Genomic DNA, 23,331 nt, shown 5'->3' on the forward strand with positions numbered 1-23,331 from the left:
GGAGAAGATTTAAAATAGAAGAAGAGAAATAAGAGGAAAACCGTCTATATCAATCTAACTAAAAAAATCAGATTCCTCTCCCTTTTGTGATGGTAAAAGGAGAGGTCTAATCCTGCTATTACAGTTCATGTATGGGGTCCCTTCTGTACCAAGGAACTGTGTAATTAGATACCGTGGCCCTATCCATCCAGGAGTAGGGCATAATTCATGGACGATCGTGAGGTCACTAACCGGCAAGAATCTGAATAATTCTTCTTCTTCTTTTTTTTCGTTAACTGTATAATTCGAATATTCTTTTTCTTCTTTCTTCCCTTCTCTCTTCTTTGTTTTTCGATGTCATTCAATCTATCCTACACCTCTTCTTGCAGTCAATCCAACTTATTCTTATATTTTCCCACATGCCACCACGTGAAACTCTGGAATGAATGACAGACGTTCAGAAATTTCTATTAAACATAAATAAGATTTGATGGTAGAAATCAGTGGAGCTAGCATCCCAACAAACAAAACTAACAGAGTGAACTGACTTGTGTCATTTTCTGGGTGACTTTAGCTGTGAAACTGACTTGTGTAATTTATTTTCTGATTAAAACGGCAGTGACCTTAGCCACTGTTTGCTCTGAAAATGGCTGAACAATATCATGATCAAGTCGGTCCTGCACCTGCAAAACGAGCTGGTAGAACAATGTAGTGTTTCTCTTGATGATAAGAAATAATTAAAACCACACACTGGGATGCAGTGAAAACGGGGGGAAAAAATGTCGAACATCGACAAGGAATCAATAAAGATATTCGCAAACATTGTCTTTTTTTTGGTACAGAATGCAGAAATTGTCTTTAAAAGTCAAAAAAAACCCGGGCAACCAGAGACTTCCAGACAAAATGGTTGCCACTACCCTTCTTTTAGTCAATCTGCAATTCAAGGACATCTTACTGACCTCAGGCAAATTTATAGTCCAGCTCTATATTCATCTCTTTCCCTACAACCTCTGTACAGAAACTCGGATAAATATACAGGTAAACTTCTCCCTAGCAAGCGCGAAGCTCTGCAAGCCGGCTGGCAGCTGACTGACCACTCCTGGAAACCTTGAAGGATGTAAAGAGGCAAGAAAGCCGCTTTGTCATGGGCCTTGTCTCAGGAATCCCATTTAATGAGACACCTGTATCTTTACAAGCATCTGCATGGGTATCATACCCCTCTAGATCTGCCTCAGTTATCAAAACTTCATCCTCCCTGAGTGGACTTGTTGGTATGGATAGCCTACAGAATGAGAGGCTGGGATCATTGCTAGCATCCTCACTGATGGTACCATACCCTTCTAGATCTGCTGCAGTGATCAAAACTTCATCGCCTGGGAGCGAACTTGACGGCCTAGGACCTTGGCTTGCAGGGAATTCTTGTTTGCGCTTGCTGTATTCCTGGACAGCCTGCATAAGTTGAACGCACGCTAGTTAGAGGATAAAGCCAGCCAATGTTTATGCTGTACATGAGTGGCCTTGGATGCCATATTAGTTTACCAAGGCTTCATTAACAAAAATCAAAAGGAGAAAGCAAGAACTTGATAAAAACTCCTCTTTTGTCAGTATTTACCCTTCTACAAGAAAACAAATAAAAATGATGATTTATCACAGTCGATTTTGATGAAGACCTACAAGAAGAATTTTTTACTGACCACCTTTCATTCCCTCCCACCCTCTCCCCACTACTTGCCATGTCCTTTTCATATGTCATCATCAAGAACCCAATTAACAGAAATTTCCTTTTTTTCAAATCCAAGATTCCCAGCAAGTTGCTCAAAAGAATCACATCATTTTCCCAATTTAGTTTCCCGTGAGGCTCTACTTGAGTGGGAAACAGGTTTCCTGTAATTTTGGTAAGTACTTCGCTGCTTAGATGCTTACCATTCAAGGCAGCTGGCAAATACTCCTTTACCAACCAAAACGAGCTAGATGCCAAACTCATGAAAGTCACTTATTTAACACTAAATGAACACTTTCAATTTAACAATATTTTATACTTCAGTATAACCATACTAGTCCAATTCCAACCTTTAGAAATCTCAGATAAAAATTAGTATGTGTTCAGTTTATTGACTTTATCCATAAGATGCTTCATACAGTTACGCCTATGAAAGCAAGAATCAGGAACCTAAACTAGGTTTCACCAAAACATATCTGCAGCATATTTGTCTGCAGGGCTTGTATGCTATGTTGTTCTGGATATGCTTTACGGAGTTAGAAAAAGGATGGACTCAAAAGTAATCAAGTAATCATTTTTGTAATAACTCCCCTCAACAAATAATATTAATAAACAAAAACCGGAATTTTGAAAGTTGAGGAAAGCAGACAGATTCCAAAAGTAAAGGCCCACAGATGGGGCCTTTGCATATATTGATGTAATATGACCATAAAGTTGAGGTCATCCATGCACTCTAGTTGCCTGTTGGATTCCTTAATTGTTATATATGAATTTACCATGTCCCTCCAAAAATCAGACGAATGCCAAAAAGCACACTGTCGTAAACTGAAACTTGTTAAATAGGAAGCACCAGCGATCAGGGCCGGTCCTGACATTTTTTAGACCTAGGGCTAAATGAAAAAATGAGACCTTCTCTATTAAAAATTAACATACTTTAAATATTAATTATCGTTGAAAAATTAATCTACGTACAATAATTTTTTATAGATATATTCGTTAAGCAGTGTATAAAATCCATCATTAATCTATTTAATTATTTTTCTTGTTATAATATTGTAGAAAGCCATCTTTGCACCCTATTGGAACATCAATACAAGGTTTAGGCCTGGGGCCTGGGGCGGTCGCCCAGTTTGACCTGCCCCAGGGCCGGCCCTGCCAGCGATAGATAATGTTTATATTTTGTTTCACTATTTTATCAGAGAAACAAATGCTCTTTTCCTTACCCGCCATTGCGAGGGAGCCAATAGCACTCGAGGCCTTCTTGATCGTACATATTCCAAAGCAGATGCGGGTGTCATGTGCTTATACTCCACCTGTAAATTATAGAAAATTGAAATATATTAGAACACTTTTTAGAAGGTCGGCATCAATGACATCATGCTTTATTAATAGTGTTGGACTGGCTAATCTACACTTATCAACTTGCAAAATTCCAAAAGATATAAGCAAAGGCATAAGAGCGCACCAGGTAGCATAGAACAATGGTTGTGCTGCGTCCTCTTCCAGCTTTACAGTGCACATATGTAATCCTCCCATTGGATGCATTCCCTGGAGAAAAAAAAGAACATTAAAGTTTATATGTATTATTCATTTCAGAGTCTGGATGTTACCATCTCTAAGAAGGGTGTTCACATCATTCATAGTTTTTGACAAACCACATAAATGGTGAAATGTAAATTCAGAAAAACTAAACTTACCAGCATGGCTTGGTCTAATATAAAAGAAATAGGATAATTGACTTATTCCAAAAACTTCTGGATGTCGTTAATTAGCACCAAAATGTTCTCCCTACTACACAATCATTCTGAAGCTCCTTAAGCCAACTGAATACTTTTAATCTTGTTCAGTATCCACAAAGCAATTTCTACTTCTCTTTTATTTTCGTTTTTTCTTTATTCCGAAAAACAAAAAATTGTTTATACTCAAAATTCTCTTCTAGTTCTACCTACAGACAACAGAAGTATGCATACATAGTAGATATACTGACTGTGCACATGCTTTGCCTAACAAGTAATGTAGATATATGATCAGTCAACATATTTAACTTTTAAGAACCATTTTACATATCCATAGCCATGCCAAACCCATTTGCATGTCAACCATGCAGTTGCTCATCTTGACCTCTGATAAAAATCCAAGCACACCTTCATTATTTCATCTACCATTGTCCATTATTGCACATGCTCATACAGTCGTACCATGTTGTTTGGATTCCCAAAAACTTATCCTTTTTTGATCTGTCATTGGTCTTATCTGCCCATGCACATGCTGTCTTAGTTAAGTTCCCTAAAGTTATCCTCAAAGTTTGCACCTCCTGATCCTTCCAAATCGTGAATATCTTCCATATTTATGATCTGGATCTACAGCTCTATATCATAATTGGAATTTGACACAAAAATGATACCGAGTTTCAACCTTAAATAAATCTGAATATGTAAATAAAACAAAAACCAAATACAAATATGAATCCTGTCAAAGAAAGATCAAAAAGAAAGAGATGAGACAAAGGTGCCCAAACCCATCCTAATAATAGAAACCCTATAGAACATCATTGTTCAGCCAAAACCTTTCTTTTGCACCTCCCTTCTTTGTCAAGACCTCATCCAGCTTGTAAGCCTCAAATCTTTAAATGATATGTTAAATATGAAATTACCCATATTTGATTTTTCCTCATAATGATACTTGCAATACAAATTACCCATAAATGGATTTCACCTCCAACTTTTGCTTCAATGACTGTTTGTACTCTGTATCTAACCACAAAAGACACGTATGCACATTTATACCTCATCTGCATCAGATCCAATTATAAGGCCTGGTACCAATGAGTCTAAAATTAAGTTTGATACGCCACAATATGTCCCTAACAAGCAACCAACATTACCTACCGGAAGTAATGGAGTAGTGCACTTAACTTGCAGTGCATCACTACTAGCTTCTTGATACATTAGAAATCAAGTTTTGTGGAATTATTATGATAATTTTCTCAGATCCAACATTCCCTTTTTATTGGTGATAAATCAATCTACAGCCGGTAATTGCTGTATGATATAGATATCTTCAAACTTGTGATTACATTATAATATTCTCCCTTCTCACCTTCTATCTGCACGAAAGTTTCTGACAAGGATCCCCATGATACAAATAATGCTTTCTTAGAGATTCCTAATCCACTTATACATTAGTCATATAAATTAAGTTTAAAATACTAATTTATATAGATAACCAAAGTATAGATGATATTAAGTAAATACTAAATTAAACTCCTTAGTTGGTCCGCAATTTACTCGTTTTAGAAACAAAAGTAACAGAATCTATTTGTAAAGAGACACAGATATTACAAGAGGAGCTAAAAAGTAATTCTTCAAAGGAACACACAATACCGTGCCGCCAGCAACCATACATGTCCCAATACCAGCACAACGATTCTCAATCTAACCATATCATAAAGTATGGCCATGTAAACTAACAACAAAGAAAAGTGCTTTGAGTGTATAACCAATAACCAGAACATAAAACAAAATTAACATTGTCAGTAAACAGTCATTTTTTTGGAAAATAGAGTTGCATGCAAACCCAACCATAACAGAACTGAATTACCATTTGAAACACCTAAAGACCACCCAACTCTCCTCTCATTCTCTAAAAATTCCTCATAGCAAAGTACCTGGAATTTAAGCATTACTTGTATAAACAAGAAATATGTAAATCATGTTTATGATACATAAGTATATTTTTCAATCTTCCAAGTAATCATAACAATATAGAGACACTCAAGTACAATACCAAGTCAAATGGCCAATGGTCATATTTCATAGTAATCCCTCTAGATGTGTTGCTTTATATAACTTCCGTGATTAGGGAATAACTGACTTGGGGGAATATAGTAGCAAGATCATGCTTCCATCCATGCTATCCCTTGCATGCAATACAAACAAACCTAATTAAAGTTTCATACAAACATAAATAAACTTATCCACTGTCCCTATGAATGTTTCGAAGGATGGCTTGTATAACTGAAGTCTACCAATGTGCACATATGATGACAGATACTTTAAGATATAGGTCAAATTAATATAAATATTCTCTGAGTAGCAGGAAAATGAATCTAACCACTATTGAATGGATAGGTGTATGGATAATTCATGAAGCTAGGTTATATACAGCAAATAATCATAAAGAAATAAACTTTGACAACTCTAAATTAGGCAACCTTTGCTGTTTAAACTCCAAATAAAATGATACCATGAAACTTAAGAGATCAAGTAAATGTGTGATAATGAAAATCTGTAAGGCATGGAAGAATGAAAATCTAGAAGGTATGGAAGAAAAACTATCACATCTGTCGAAATAAAGGTCGGAGAAGACTCTTACTGTGGATGAAATCTACAGCTCGGTTGATATCCACAAGTGAAGGGGCAAAAAGGTAATCTCTTGTGGGAATCACTAGATGATCAATCCCATGAGCCTGTAAACAGAAAAAACCAAGGATAAGGCATGCATAACTTTGACAAGAATAAATAACAGAACTCTTGCGATACAAACACAGGTCCCCAGGTAATCTAAAATCAGATACTTCTATTTTATATGATAAATTAGTTCAATAATTACCAGAATTTTCAGTAATTATTAGTCTGAAGCAATGATTATCACCATGCATGCAAAAACTTGGAAGTCTATCTAACATTATTTCATCAACATGGCAAAATATTTTTTCTTTCTTAGTAAGCCCTGTGACTGACATGGGGAGAGTAGACAGATCACCCTCTTGTAAAGGCAGAGCTCCATATGGCCCATCATCTAATATATGTATATATACACTAAAATGGAGGCTCTGCCATGGCAGAGCTCTCCGTTTGCCACATGTCCAACCAATATTGCCTTCTATCCACTATGTGTCCAATCTAATATAATGATATTTAGTTTGATGCAGATCCACTCAGACACCTTCTGCTGAAAAGACTCCATTGGGATAGATTGCAACGACAAGCAATAATGAGGCAGAGCACAAGCCTGGTATTTATAGGACCATGTGCTTCCATGCTTTTTATGCTTTCCTATGGGTCAAGTGGATTGGAATTCCCTTTTTCCCGATGAAGTAGTCATCGCTCCCAATGGACAACATGTGTGTCACCATTCTTCTGTGGATATGACACCATAAGGATTAAGGAAGTGATGGAATAGAGTAACAATGCAATCCTGGACCTTGCCTTGGTGCTGATGTCACTTTTGTGGCACAACCACTACATGCAACGGCTATTGGCAAGCCCAACCACCATCCAACTCCACCCAAAATTTTTTTAGTAATATTGTATAAAACATAAATAGAGTTTTTTGAGAAAAAATTCTGCTTTTTATAACAAAAATTTCCACGATAACAATTAATGGCCACTATCACATATTAGAGATGAGCATCTCTAGACTGGGTTTGCGTTAGGCCTAGATCGGATGCCAGGAGAAATTTACGAAGCCCGAACCAGGTCTATGACCATTTTACTCTCCCAAGATTCCGCATTCCAATTAATCCCCACCATGATTTCTCCGGTTAATAACAAGGTAAGTTAATTGAAACTAATAATATTTTAGTAAAAATAGTAAAATTAATAATGCTAATAGTATTTTAATAAAAATAAGATATTTTAATAAAAAATAATAAAACTTTTATTAGTAATATTTTTGAAAAATTAATAATTTTTAATAATACATTAATGTATTAACAAAATTATATTTTATTAAAACTAATAAAAGTATATTTAATAAAACATATATTTCATATATTAATAAAAATATATTATTTTCTAAAAAACTATTTCATTAATAAAAATATTTTAAGGGTGGCCTATATGAACAAGGAAATTGCTTTTGATTTTTTTGGCTAAAAATAACAAGTATAGCAAATCACAAAAGCAAATGTACTTTAAAAAAAAAAAGGTACCCTATGCATCGTGCAGGTTATATGTCAATTGCAATAGAAAATGCAGTCTGCCATTAAAAGAAATTTGTTATGCAATCATGATATCATAAGCCATATTATATATGCAGTGTACCACAAATACAAAAAAGAATTAATACTATGAGTGTCAATGCATTGCATAAATAAATTGTTCTAAATGATTAACTTAGAGTATTAAACACTAAAAGAAAACATTTACCTGATATAAGGATGATGGAACCAGGGTCTCATATGGTTCATTTAGGGTGATGACTCCTCGAACTCCAAGTTGCTGAAGGTGGGGTACATGTTTGGGGAATGGAACAGCACCGAGCAAAATAAACTGCAAAATTAGAAAAGAACCCAGATTTGGCAAACATCAGTTTATCAAAACCTTTCTGCATATGCAGTAATGAGTATAAAAGCTCAAAGCACCGTAGCACCAGCCTGAAATCAAGTGCAAGAAAATACTGAAAATACATCTGCTTGGAAGTAAACTCATTGACTTCAAATAAACATATAACGAAGAAGCCCTACTGGAAGATGTGTCTCATGAGGAAGTTGATAACCCTTTCTCTATCAACAAGATCAGTTATACATGCCTAGCCGGAATTCACAATTCCACAAATAAGCCAAAATGACAACAGCCAAACACATCAAGTAAAAAGTACGTCATGATGCATCCATGGAAGTCTATATATTTGTGAAGACTTCTGAGAAAAAGTAACCAAAGTTTGGCATCCTGCATGGTGTTGGTTATTTCTCATCCATTTTTAAATAAAACAAGATATGCAAGTAGGATTTTGCACTTGTCATTATAATGAGGATGAAGAGTGTGTTTGTGTGTGTAGAGAGAGAGAGAGGAAATGTGTCCTAAGGGTTGTTATCAGGAATGTTTGAAGTGAAGAATGGAAAGGATCTTGATTAGATGAAGATATTCGAGGAGGCCTACATGTCCCTTTTGTCATTTTTCTCTTGTCCTACATGGTCTTTCCCTCTTTCACAACTCGCAAGATACATATATGTGCTGTGGTAAGTGACGTCAGAGCTGTGGCAACAGAGAAATGGCCTTAATCTCACCCAGCCCACCTTACACTGACCCACTGGAGTAGCTTCATGGAGCTAACGGTGATATATTTATTTTAAGCATTAATATCCACCTGTGACAGACATCAACAAACAATTGCGAGCTGCAGAGGGGGGGTTTGATGTTTAAGGAAAATCTTTGCTAAGAAAATTATCACACTGGATCACCCTTGAGGGATTGCTCAAGCACTCATAGCACCCGTAGTCCCTTAACTTAGACACCAACCTAGCACTTGTACCCACATTGGCTGTAGACAGAACAGCAAGTTGGAAGAAGATGTTGAGTAGGTAGTCATCCACTAGCACTGTGAGTTCCAAGGAGTACATTGATAATACTATCAGAAGTGAGACAAGGTTTATTTTGCAGAACAAAACTATCCAGTAGACTGAATTCATATAACTTTCTGTGGGTCCTCATCGAATGTTAATACATCAACCAGGCCCAAAATTGTGCTGTACCATCAACTCTAAGGCATAAAACATCCTCTCACCCAAACATAACAATTATCGTCTTTTATTTTATTTTATTTTTTTTGAAAACAAGTGTCACGATCCCAATGCCTCTGATCATAGCAGGACAAAAGAATTGAAATCCGAAACATCATTATTAGCATTACTGAATTGCACCATGACACAGAATCCCCCCTCTCTCTCTCTCTCTCTCTCTCTCTCTCGCAATTTTTCAAATAAAGCTTGTTATGTTGTCACAACAATTTCATGCCCAACCTAACCGCATGCATCGGGCGACTTATTACCAAAACACCAAATAAGCAATCCATAACGTTGTTAATATGCTTAAGAAACTAACTAGAAAGAAACCGCTAGAAATATCTTCCTTCATGTCAAAGATACCAAAATTTTCTCCGAAAAAAAGAAAGAATTATTTCAGCAACAACGGAAAGCTGATTAAAGAAAAAACCCAAAAAAAGAGAGAGAAATCGATACCTGATCGACTTCGTCCCACCACCGGAACTCGGCCTCGATCTTGTTCCGGAAGACATTGTAGAGAAGTGTCGGGTAAAAGAGAATCCGACCTCCCGCCCCTACCAGCGCCCTCTTTGCCTTGACCGGAACGAGTTCCCGGCCACCAAGATCCTCAGATCCCCCGTCCTCCAATTCCGTAATTCTCATGACAGCTAATCCAAAATCGAATCCCCAAAACTCTCGACGCCTCCTCTAAATCCCGATCCCCACTGCACGACAACACCGGCAACAGAAGGCGACCCTGTTGGAACAAAAATCTCGTCAGAGAACCTCGCCATTGAAATCGAACATCGATCCAAGAAAAGCCTCGTTGGAAGAGACCATGACGAGAGGATCGTCGCTCTAAAACCGACAATCTTGATGGATTCGGGCTGAAATTACCTCAACCGGAAGCTCGGAGAGAGAGCAAGTTCCGATTCCGGAGCAAGATTCCTTTGAGTCCTCCGAAAATCCTCGAGAAATTGTGGGAAGGGGCGAGTTGAATCTCGAATCTCTCTGAAATCTCTCCGGAAAGCCTATAATCTTGGACAGTCGGACGATACGTACAAGTAGGATCAAGAAAGCCGAGTGGCAATCGGAGGCATCTTATAAACGCCGTTCCCTCCTTCCAAAATTAAGCCACGACCAAAAGCTCCCTCCGAACAGCCAAGTTAACGTGTATTGTGTCAGACTTTTCAATCCGGACCGTCTATAATTACCCAACTTTGATCTGGAACACAAAACTAACGTGTCTTGCGGGACAGATGAACGGAGTTGCCAAATTTGACGTTAAATAACATCCGTTCAGGGGCGATCTAAGGGCGGAGAGAGGTCCGTATGAAAGGCAGGGGTCAAAGCGTGGTTATTATCGCGTTATATCTGTGCCACGTCAGCTGTCATATCAGCTAACGCGGGAGTTTTTTCGCGTGCAGGAGCGGCGCGGAGAAGTGGGCGACGCCAGCAAGCCCTGTGTGCCGGTTTGCTCACCGGTGGTTGGTGGTGAGAAGCGGGCCACGGGAACAGGTTATGCCGCAGTGGGCCCACACTAAATATCCAGTTTGAACGAAAAGAGGAAGTAACGGTCCTTTTTTTATTATAACGCCTTTCTAGAGGTAAGACGATTTTCAAATAACGGTCAAAAATAGCTGTTGCCTACTTTTGTCCTTCATCTCTGTAAAGTAAATGTAATACTTTTTTTTGGGTAAATAAAAGTAATACTTCTAATATTAAATTTAAGTGTCTTTGTTAGCTAAAGAATGTTTTTTTTATGTGTAGACTGTGATATGGCTATTAAAACTATTACCTTTTATAGTACTTCTGAAATGATTGTATAGAGGCACCTTTATAATGGTTACTATATTCAGTTCTTATACAAATCCACTTCCGCACATAGAACCTTCCCGAAATGATTATAAATCGCGATATTTTGTAACTGTTAAACATAAAATTAGTATCGCTGTCCCCGAATTTATACCGGAACATGGCTCAAGGATCGTACTTTTCTTAAAAAGTGGGTGCTACCAAATATGCAGACACACACATAAAGTAATCAACCTGATAATATAAATTGGGGCAGGGCCGGCCAAACCGGACCACCCGGCGTTTTGTTTGTGTTGAAGCGGTTGTCGTTGGATTGGGCTAGTCTTAAGCTTGACAAACATGACCCAATTGAATATGGCCTAAGCCCAAATTATCCATCTCTAGGCATGTTAGGCCTGCCTAGCCAGCTCCGATGAAAGTTGACCCAGGGATATTAGTTTCTGCTAACGACTATACGTAGGAGGATAGGTAGGGGTAGAAATAGACCAGGTCAGATCAGGCTTTGGTTTAAACAAGTCAGGTCTGTATTGTAAAATACTAGTCTGAGCCTGGTCTGTTGGACTGGTTCGGGCTTAAAATGAGGCTCGACCTGGTCTGTTTTGCAAAATAAAAAAGTTTGATCTAGTCTGAAAGTCTATTTAAAAAGTTCTTCCATCTTCTTGATTCTCGAAAGGACTAAAATAATTGGATATTGATGGATAAAATCAATAATTAATTAATTATATATATTAATAAAATAATAATTTTTATTAAATTATATATATATATATATATTATATATAATTTATACATGTCAATCTGCAGGCTTTCAAACCAGATTTTAAAATTTTAGGTCTGACCTATTTATTTAAACAGATCTTTTTAAAAATTTATATCTGATTTATTTAGATAAATAGATCAGATGATCGATGTAGGTCCTGACAGACCGTCTGACCTATTTCTATCCCTGAAGGTAGGACTATCAGTGCCCATGTTATGCAGACAAAATGTCCTCCTGCCACGTCGCATAAAACTCTGGCTGGGAATTAGTGTGATTGATGGGATGGGCCTGAAAAACCTTTTTCTTGGTAGAAGGCTATTCAACACACCTACTCAACACTTTCGACTACAACCTCATCTGAATATTTGGATTGAACAACTTTTTGAGAATAACAAATGGATATTTCATAAAAATTGATATATTAATAAAGTTTTTCGAGATTCACATTCGTAATCCATTTACATTATTCAATTTAGATCAATATATTAATCAAGATATAAGGATGAAGACTGAAAAGAATCTTCTCTTCTTTTTTTCAAAAAAAAAGCTGCTTTTCTGAAAAAGTTGGATTCAAATTTGAACTCGACTCTGAGGATAAAAGTAACCTGTCTTGGCCTATCATTATATTGAACATGCTTTTCCAAGAGTGACTCGAAGTGCTGATCAAATTCTGCTAAATTCAGATTGCATAGAGGGGCTAGCAATTTCTGAATACCAATTTGAAACCGGCATCAGTTTCAAACCAGTAAGACTTCTGGAGACCAATTCAATTCCTTAACTACCAGAGCAAATAAGCAGCCGGTGGCAGTGAGATCCTTTGTTGGTACTGGCTGAAAAGAAAAACCAACACCTTGTATCAGAGAACATGGTGAAATCGTCAGCGGGACCCCTGAAAAGATCTGCTAGCTGTCATTATCATAGTTTTCTTTTCTGTTATAGCCATGGGCCCAACTGATCATCCACCAAGAAATAAAAACATAAATAATAGCAAGTCAGAGTTCTAAAATGAGCCAGTACTATGATTTTTTTTTTAAAAAAAATTCCAAGTGAAGAATGCAGCAGAAGCCATTTCAAGAACAATAATTGGCCTTCATAAGAAATATCCTTGATGATAGCCACGCATAAGAAATTCACTTTTGGCAGCATGACCAAGTATTTGATATAAGTTACAAAATTCAGCGAAGTATGAGAAATACACTGCACCTTGTCCAGAACCTGGTTTCCTTAGGTGAAGAAACTGAGGGTCTCGATTGCAACAATAAACAAAGTTATTGATCCACATGAAATTTTCCAGAGGGGCAATTAAAAATTTTATTCTATACAGCTAAGTCCAAGCAAAGGGAACCCTGTATCTGCATGCACAAAAATTGTGGAAAAGGCTTGAATTTTCAGGTGCACAAACATTCACTTGGAGAGAAACTTCCGGCTGACAGATTCATAACTGGGGACGTTGATAACTGCAAGAAAGATATAGCAGGTAATTATGAGAACCGGAAGGATTACTATTTCCATGAATCATTTTTAATAATTTTTACCAAAAGTTAGTCAGAACATACCATCTCCCCAAGATGCCATTGTCAATGGTGAAGAAATGATCTTCTGAGAAATCGAAGTTATATCTTCCAGTGTAACTTCATCAACAGCTTTCAGAAAATGATCAATTGGTTTCCTGGAAGGTCAAATGCAAAAGGAAGATGCATTAAATCGTTGAAAAGGCTATATTGGTTGCAATTGTTTGAGTGCTTGTCTCAAAGAAAAATCAGTAATTTTATGTAGTAGTTGTGTGTACCGAAGTAAATTTAAAGCTACTGCATCTCCTGCTAAGACTAGGTGCTAGAAGAACGTGGAGACTTACAGCAAATCATTAAGACATTGCTGTGCAAAGTATACAAACAAATGTTTAACATACTGCAGTTAAAGTTTTATTCCAAATTTTAGATGCATTATGCAAACAATCACTCAAAGCACGTGCTGCAAACTGTCTAATAGATGCTCCAAGTAAAAAGGGTGAATTGAGCATACACAGATGATTAAATTTAATTTAATCAAGACCGGAAAATAGATTCAAGTAGGCAGAGAGCTCCAAACTCTGCAGGGTTCCCAAATAGATCAGGTCATGGCAAATTTAAATTACTCCAGATCTTATACAAGATCAAGGTTTGTGCACAGCATTGTACCAGACCAGAAGTTTTGTGAGGTCTTGTCCAATTACTGAAAAGCAGGTCCTGGTTTACATCTTGGTAAGTTTCTAAATAGCATGGATAAATATAACCCAAGACGGATCTTGGTTGGTTATTAATAAATCAAACTCTGGGCATATTCCAGGTAGGGCAGAGAATTTAACGTCAACAGAAGACAAAATGGGCCATGTCTGGATTGTCTCATTATGGCATCAAAATTTATCCACTTAAATGTTTACTCCCATAAAATGGATATGCTCAATTTTCATCCTTGGGCACCACATCATGTGTCCAAATATAAATAAACAGAAAGTCATAGCACTTGAGGTTACATTCCCTGGCAACTTATTATATGTTTCACGAAGCAAAATGAGAAAAATAGATTTACATGATAACATTTCTAGAAATATATCCTAGCATTGTGACTTTTCCAATAGTGGTGGTTGTAGATGAGTATAGGCTATGCCACTAAAAGTACAAAATAATTGCTCAAGTTAGCTCAAACACTATATTTTTCTTATCAAAATTCCATATTTTCCTTTTCTGACACTCTATTTTTTCTTTTTCTTTTTTAAATTTTGAATCATATTTTTAAATAAATGATGTAATCAGACATGGAAACATAACATTTGGTCAGAATATTGAAACTGGACCAAAAAAATAATAGTGTATTATCAGTAGTAAGTTTTTTCAAGCATATTCATTCTGTTGGTATATCCCATGCCATATCCCTTCCAAGGTGGGCTACTAAAACCTTATAACTACTTATTATCTTTAATTAGTGGACATACTCACACATCTTCAGCTTAACTTATCCACCCCAATCTAATGCACATCATAAAGATGCACGATGTGCAAAAGATAAACCAAAGTCACATTATGCAAAAACACTGAAGAATTTGTTTATTAAGAAGTTATGGAAATGATTGCACCTCTCTCCATATGTCAAAATTTGTCGCCCAATATCTTCTGATGCTACCATCTGTGATTAAAGGAAACGTGTCTAAAAGATGAGAATTGCAACAAATGCAAATTCTTTACAAGTCTTGCAGGAGAGGATAGACAAACACATACTCTTGATTCCAGGTTCATCAGAACAGCAGACTTCGTTGACTGTTTGGCGCGATCTAGTTGTGTCTGGTCAACTATGCCAAAAAGAAGAGAAGAGATAAAAAAGGATCCAGGTTTATTACAAAAATTCACTGCAAGATTAAATGCAAATAAAAACCTTGTCCAGGAGTTGCAACTGCTAGAAGTTCCCTTGCTGCCAAATCAACAGCTTTGGAAACAAAATCTGAACCCTGAAGTAAAACAACCAATTCTTAGAAAGGTTTTCAGGTATTCAATGGCAGGAGCACAGCATAACAATAAAGATTGGTATAGCATTGTACCAAAAAAAATGGGTATATCATGACTGATATGTTTTTTTTTTTTTTGCATGGTTAGGGTGCCATCCTTGTGTGGATGTTTTTAGTTTGTAAGTAGCTAGGCCATCTTGCAGCTGGTTCTTTAATTTCTCACCCTCTGCGCAGACCCACCCACCCCTTCCCCTCCTCCAGATAATTTCAAATTCTCTATGGACTCGTTTGGTTCGTGGAAAAAATTTTTCTTCCCGGGAAGTAATTTCCTGGGAAGTTACTTCCCAGGAAGTTACTTTCTGAGAATAGAATTTTGATATCTTTGGTTGACCATGGGAAGATGACTTATTATAAAGTAGCTTATGTTTGGATGAACACCTATTTTCCTGAAAAAAACTGTGTAAAATACCTATTATACCCTTAGTAGAAATAAAATCATACATTTTTACTCATAAACTTTATATAAATATTAATATTATATTTATATAAATATAAATATAATATTAATATATTATAATATAACATTAGACCATAATAATTTATTGTATTAATATAATACTAATATATTAATATTATATTAACATAATATGAATATTTTAATATAATAAATTTATTAATATAGATATAAATATGATATTATATTAGTATAAATATTATATTAATATTAATAAAAATATTATATTAATATAAATATTAAAATAATATTAAAATATAATAAATATTGATATTATATTATATGAATATTAAGATAATATTAATATAAGATTATATTACTATTCAGTATTTCATCCTAACCATCTATTGATATTTTACTAAATTTTAATTATGGATCTTAAAAGGATATTTAGGAAAGAAAAAAATACTACCTCTTTCCATGTCACGGAAAGTGCCAAAACCCACCTTCTCCATGGGTTTTTACTTCCCAGGAAATGTGAGAAGTGACTTCCCATGGGAAGTACTTTTTTCACTCTCTCTCCTCTTAAAACTTTAACCAAACAAGAGGCACTTTCTTCACTTCTCAGGAAGTGCCTCTTCCCCCCTCCGCTTTCCGTCAACCAAACAAGTCCTATACGAATTGTGGCTTTATCTACACTTTTCTCACTCTATGAAAAAAGGAAAAACTTGCTCTATTCTGAATCAAGGGAGGATGCAAGCCAAAAACATTTGGATATTCAAATAGAAATTTACTTAATTGGAAGCACTTCTCTTTGCGAAACTCATAATGATTTTCTGGGGAAGAAACTTCCTCACAAGTACCCTTAATAGAAGGAGAAAACACCTAGGCAAGAATATGTAGCAAAATTTGCTGACCTGTATAAACCTCCCAACTATACTTAAACTACATAGTTGGTATATATAAGAAGAAATGATATCAAAACATGTCAAATGAATCAGTGTTCAGGTTCATTGATGCATTTAATTCAGTAAGTTTTCAGCATGTTGCATGTGGAGCCATCCTACCGCAATAGGATTACTTAAAATCAACTTGTGTGTTAACCATGATTCTTTTTATGATTTCGTAACCATGATCCACACATTGCTGCACAAAGGGCGGTTAAGTGAACAACTTTTGAAAATGAAATGGGCTACATGAGAAAGTTGAAGAAAAAGAGGAGCAGAGGGAAGAAAAGTGGGGACCGGCATGAGACTCCTCAAATGCAAAGACAATGTGGAAAAAAAACCCAACACACCACCTCAAACTCTACTCAACTCCAAGCATAATTATCAACTCTCTCTACCTAGACCAACTTATTCTTTCTAGAGATTAGATGAACAAAAAAGCAAAATTCCGTAAAAATCCAAAGACAGAAATTTAGTGATTTACTATGTAACCTACTCTAAAATAACCAACAACACCCAGAATCCTAGCAAGTTTAAAAAGACTCCTGCTACTATTATAAACTAGTATTTGGCCCATGTAAGGATAGCTCTTGTTTTTATCTGATTAGCAATAGATCTTTTGATGGAACAGAGAGATTCGATCGGTTTATGCTTAAGAGAGATTACATGACATAGAAACCACAGTATTAGGACTTTCTCACTCGTAGATGGACTCTTCCTCTTCCCATGCTTGAGTTCATGCTTCCCATGCGCTTCTCAATTATGTCATTGTCAAGAAAGATATTCATCCACATGAGATTCTTTTTATAAATAACCATATTACACTCCGTGTTGGGCCTTTTCTTCCACATGATTTCACATGAGACAACTGAACATCCAATAGACAGCAAAAGCTCAAAAGTCCCCATTCTATATAGTAGGAGATAAGATATAATATTCAATCCCACCATGATGAGAACAAAAGGGGATCACCAAACACCAAAAACACATAAAGAGCAGAACTGTTAAAATAATATTCATTTTTGTAACTTCCAAAGACCTAAAATTTGAACTTTGAATATTGAAGTGGAAAACATTTATGAAAAAGACAACAAATGTTTGTGTTTGACACAACCAAATTCTCCTGCATGTAACATGAACCAGTCTGTATCAACTGCCAGAATAGGTAACCTGGACAAACTAAAAACAAAAGAAGAAAAGAAAAAGTGGCACACTGCCTCTCTCCCCTTTCCTCCTGGTTAACCATATGCTTATGAGGAACTCTTCTTTCTTCCTCTTTTACAGCAGCCCTGCGCCTTCTTCCGCTTCCTCTCTATCTTCCCAACCCCCACATTTTCTATTTTCCTTTATTTTTGTTGTATTATTCTATTATGTTTGCTGACTTAGTGTGTAGCTTGCTGAGTCCCATCTAATCCGTCGTTATAATGTCAAATGACAGATTTCATATTTGATTGTTTCCCTTTGCATTATCTGCACTCCTTATGATACTTTGTATTTGAGAGACAAGTTTGAGATTATTGCATGTTAACTTGAAATTGGTGCTTGTTAAAAATTATAGATGGTAGTAGTAAATCATCTTTTCATTATAAGCAAACCATCTATAAAGCCCTCAATCTAGCAGTCTGGTACATAAATTTTGGTTTACTGCCCCCAGAAAAGCCATGATACCACAAAAAATCTTGCTTGAGATCATCTTAATGAAAGGACCTCTAGTCTCACCATTGAGCAGCCCCAATCTTAGGGCTGAATCATTAAACTACATAAAAACAGAAAGAAAGCTTGACGAACAAATGAACCCCAAAAAGCCAATACCGACCAAGAAATTCAGATATTAAATTAGTATAATAAGAAGCCTGTTAAATTAAAAACAAATTATTGATAACATTTCTATACACATGGTAAAAGAGTGGCTTACCGTGGTCGCATGAATTCCAAAAATGCCAGTATTATTGTAAACACTGTTGAAAGCAGAGAATGACTGGATTTGTTGGAACTCGTTTAAGACTCGAAGATCTGTAAATAATGCACCCATATAACAGTAAAAGATACACGAATTACAGAACATATTGATGAATGATGACACTGACATCTGTCCTGCTTCAAGAGTACCCAATGTAATATTACTTTAGAGAAAATGAAAAACGAAGGTGGAGAACAAAAGTCTAACAGCAAAGTTACAGGCAAGCAAGAAAACATGTTTATGCATGGGTTTGAACTTACAAAGCCGAGAATACATTCCTTTCCCAGGACCTCCAGTTGAGAAAGAGCCTCCTCCACCCATGAGCATCTGCAACAACATGGAATGTCTATATGATATCTAACAACAGACAATAATAGATATAAGGGCTAGTGTCTGGAACATATTTCACGAAAACCTAAAACATATAAATGAACCAGCAAAATAGAGAATTCAACTGATTCAAAACTGTATGAATCACTTCAAGAAGACCTGAAGTACTGTCAATGTGATGGCTTCCTTCTCCTGATGCCAGCCACCAGGAACTTCAAAAGCAAGAGCAATATGTGTTTGCTGTTTGCAAAAATAAAAATAAGCACAGTAGAAAAGAGGCAAAGCTTATAATCCAAAAGTGAAAAATACATAAAAAGTTGTTATTAGACAGGTTGGAAACTCTTAAAACATACTGCAGAACTCGCTTGACATCGATACTCTCCTCCAACATATACTGATTTTGGCTCTTCAGGGCAAGACACCTTTGGAAGGTCAGATAAGAGTGGTTCTGCAACTGATACCAACTCCTCATGACCCACACCTGATGCCGCAAGTATTATTCTAGGAGCTGTATAATTCTCCTAAGATTCTCAAAATAAACAAAGATGTCAAAGAGGAAAATCATCCCCATAGCTTATGCTATAGGAGACAGTTACTTGATCTTACCGTAACAAAGTCCTCTAAAATAGTAGCATTCAACCTGTTTACTGCAGATTCAGTAGCCATCAGAGGATTTGCCAATGCACCAGCATAGCCAGCAGAATGAATAGCCTCCAAGAGCAAACCCTGGGGATTGCTAGAAATTTCTCCTGTCTCTGACTTTACTTTCTGCAGCTATAGTTAACAAGACAAGACTGGGTCAACACCTATGAACAATCAAAATCAGCAAACAAAAGGCAGGGGTGTACTGTAGATGGAATACCTGTTCATTGACCTCCCAATCAAGGAAAACAGCATTCCTGACACAATCAATGAGCACCTCAACCATCTCAGGCATGTATGTCTTTAGCGCATCAAAAGTATAACCCATCTGCTCACGAGAAGCTGATGCCATAACATTGCCGCCAATTGCTTCTACTTCACGGACAATACGCAAATGGCTCCTGTTTGTTGTGCTTTTGAAAGCCATCCGCTCCAGGAGGTGTGTGGCCCCAGAAGTAATAGGTGTTTCATATACAGAACCACAATCCACATACAGTCCTATTGATGCAACTGGGTTCTGAAAATCCAATACAAGCAAGTTTATTGCATTCATAAACTAGAGATAGGCTAAACTACCATTGACTAAAATAAAACATATGAAAAACATACAGGTGATGATTCAGATGCAATTTTGACACCATTTGGAAGAGTCGTGATCTTAGTCTTCCCTGGCTCTACATAATCCGGCAGAGGAGGAGGAAGTGTAACACCTGCAAGTAGGGAATCTAGAGGAGGAAGTTGACTAGACCGCTCCCCAGTAAGCCAGCTGAAAAATCCAACAGAAGACCTTTTTGCAACACTTGTACTTGCAGATCTAGTGGTAGCACCAATACCTCCAGTAGCATCTGCATGGCGCTGAGAACAAATTGGAGATATCAGGATGTCTGAGTACTATCTTAAGATCCAACATATCAGTACAACAAGTGGCTAAAGTACTGCCACAAAAACACTTCCACAATAGTCTTCAGAAGCATGCTCTAACAGTAATTAGGAAAAAACCTAGAACATTTAACTATTTAAGCATACCAAGGATTTACTTGCCGTGCCTTGTCAAAAATCTTCCAAAGTTCAATATACTTTAAGGAAGCTTAACTCAATTTATAGACATGATATCTGATGATAAATGGTAACTCAAGACGATGTCATATGCCACATTAACCAGACCTTTTTATTAAGTAACAAGCAGAAATGAAAATGACCACAGAGATCATTACATATTGATAACAATTCACAAAAAAGAGAGATATTGTCTACAATATCTATATTGCTTCCTAGATGGTTGAGTGTCTCTGAGAGCAATTTAAAATAGCAGCAAAATGTCAAGCCATAAGGAATATAAGCCCAATCAGGAAAATGCTCCTCTAAAGCTATAAATGATTCAACTAACATGAAAATCAGAACATCCTCTCTAGATCCCCTCAAATAATAATAAATACACATGAATGTATGTGTGCATGTAGGCATGTATGTGCTTACATACACATGTATGTGTGTATGTGTATATACTAAACAATCAGGTAATACATTGTACATATAAAGTAGGAATTTTGTACTGGAAATATTTATTACAGATAATGTATCTAATGTAACATCTTTAATGCATTACGGCTGAGAAACATAAACCTTAACCTGTTATTCTTATGAATCAGATTGGATCAGCACTTTTGGGCATTGTTTGAAATGCCGGTTTATGCAGCCACATTTGCAGAGGCAAAACCTGGCCACATGTGGTCCCTCAATGTGCTGGGCTGCATGAGCATGCAACATATGCCTGGGTGGCAATATATATGACTCCATATCATATATGTGCCCGCAAAACATAAGTACTATATGTTTTGTCACTTCTGTACCTTCCCTTATTCCTCTTAATCTTCTCTTAATTCTACTGCATATTCTCTATTCCTGCGTTTTCCTGACTTATTCACTTATTCCACTACTCTGTCTTCACTTATCTCTCTCTATTTCAATATTTCAGCTACATTCTTGACCGTTGTGATAAAACACAGGAGTTTTTCACTGTTCTCTCTTAACAGCAGGCTACTTATCAGTTGTAAAGCAGATTGGTGCTATGGACAGATCAGATCTGATCTGAATCAAGCTTGCTGTATTGTGTAGCCTGTAAATCACGACAAGGCTACATCACATATGTGGCTGTATATGTGCCTGCATACCACAAATACACTGTGCAGTGACTTTGCTGCTTCTGCTTCTTTAAAATTTGTTTTTGAGCCATATGTAAAATCCTCACTTCATTTTACCAAACTTAAGATGCTCGCCATGTAAGTCAACATTCACAGTTATTAAACCTTCCTTCAAAGCTAGAACCTCAAATACACGTCAAATTTCTTTTTTTTACTTTTACAGCAACAATGAAACCAACAGATATTCAAGCGATGATCCATGGTGAATTGCCAACAAATTCAGATAATATCAATTTCAAAATGGTGTTTATGACTATCAATATCACCAGCACTTTAGATCTCATTTCTTTTGGGTCAATTATATCAACAATTAATTCTTATTGCAGGTAACTGCAGCGAATATTGCTTTCCCAACAGATTTATTCTACTACTTCTAAGTCTTCAGGGTTTCCCTTCTTTCCATCAAAATCTTTCATCCACTTATGTGACTCCCAAGCTTTTGCTGATGCACAGTAACCACATTACAATGCAGTGTTAAAAAATGCTAACATCTTTTGTCTAAGAAAAATTGATAAATTATATTCCCTAAAACATGCTCTTTACATCTTCCATGGATCGCAAAAATGAGCTACGCCTCACAAAAAGGTTATCCTTATCTCACCAAGTATATTCTAGTTCTCATAAACTCAAGATAACTCTCTACCTTCTTGCATGAGAACAACACTGGTGACATCTAAGGCATACCACTTTCAAATGCACAGGGTTTTGCACAAAATTTTCATCATATATATGGCCAGTGAGTTACTTGAAAAAAAAACATTTACTTCACCGAAATCTGATAGACATGCATCAATTATTGATCTTCAATCCGGAAAAGTTAGTTATCCACGACCTGAAACTGCAATTTTTTAATATTCACCTCGACGTTTTTCTCCGTATGCTTATTTATCTTGTAGCAGCAGAAACAAAAATACCGACGGTAAAAGATGGCTAGCTGAAATATTCTTCACAAATACATATTGTGGCAGAAACCAAATGGAAAACCAAAAATTTGAGTCAGTTTTGTCTTCTTGTCTCACGACAGCACGCCGAAACGGACAAACAAAGAACACTATACAAACGAGATCAAACTATCAAAGAAACCATAACGTTTCGTTCATTCCTCATCGTTAATCTAAACAACAGCATAGAGTCTTTTTAAAAAAAAAAAAACCCAAATTTCTAATATGAAACCGACGCTGTTGAGATCCAAGGAAATCTAGATCACAATTTTCGAACGTCTGACGAAATCGACAACCACAGTAGATCAATGCCGTCAACTAAAGCCAAATATGCGAGAAATGAACAAACAGAGGTTAGGGTTGTGCGAGGACCAACCTTGAGAGCCCTGAGGTGGGAGCCCAAAGCTCTGTACATGATCGGAGGAACCACACCCTTGATTGGAGAAGACAAAGGGGGTTCGCCTCCCAAAAAACCAGGACGAGAGTGGAGCCGCCGGACCACGGAGAGGAATATTTATAGCCTCGCGAAACAGACGGCTCCCACTGCCCACCACGCGCAACGGCGCAAGGGGAGATGCCCTCGTCCGCGTATTTTAGCAAGCAGTCTACTCTTGGACG

At 36.6% G+C, this 23,331-nt stretch overlaps 2 protein-coding genes across 2 annotated transcripts; both read right to left on the reverse strand.

The window, feature by feature from the left end:
• Nucleotides 1-750: 750 nt before the first annotated feature.
• LOC105047290 (phosphatidylglycerophosphate phosphatase PTPMT2) lies at nucleotides 751-10,266 on the reverse strand. Its single transcript, XM_010926152.2, has 7 exons — nucleotides 10,083-10,266; nucleotides 9,663-9,942; nucleotides 7,852-7,974; nucleotides 6,074-6,167; nucleotides 3,165-3,247; nucleotides 2,923-3,012; nucleotides 751-1,428 (listed from the first exon to the last, which is right to left on the reverse strand). Exons 2-7 carry the CDS (start codon nucleotides 9,846-9,848, stop codon nucleotides 1,030-1,032), a joined length of 975 nt encoding a protein of 324 aa, XP_010924454.1. The 5' UTR covers nucleotides 9,849-9,942; nucleotides 10,083-10,266; the 3' UTR covers nucleotides 751-1,029.
• A 2,562-nt stretch (nucleotides 10,267-12,828) lies between these two features.
• LOC105047291 (mitochondrial-processing peptidase subunit alpha) lies at nucleotides 12,829-23,296 on the reverse strand. Its single transcript, XM_010926153.3, has 13 exons — nucleotides 23,090-23,296; nucleotides 20,181-20,426; nucleotides 19,792-20,088; nucleotides 19,536-19,703; nucleotides 19,283-19,450; nucleotides 19,089-19,169; nucleotides 18,860-18,926; nucleotides 18,555-18,652; nucleotides 15,169-15,241; nucleotides 15,015-15,085; nucleotides 14,873-14,922; nucleotides 13,317-13,429; nucleotides 12,829-13,217 (listed from the first exon to the last, which is right to left on the reverse strand). The coding sequence occupies exons 1-13, from the start codon at nucleotides 23,126-23,128 to the stop codon at nucleotides 13,165-13,167; spliced, it is 1,524 nt and encodes a 507-aa protein (XP_010924455.1). The 5' UTR covers nucleotides 23,129-23,296; the 3' UTR covers nucleotides 12,829-13,164.
• Between the last annotated feature and the right edge of the window lie 35 nt (nucleotides 23,297-23,331).

Source organism: Elaeis guineensis, chromosome 6 (genome assembly GCF_000442705.2).
Source record: "Elaeis guineensis isolate ETL-2024a chromosome 6, EG11, whole genome shotgun sequence".
NCBI lineage: Eukaryota > Viridiplantae > Streptophyta > Magnoliopsida > Arecales > Arecaceae > Elaeis > Elaeis guineensis.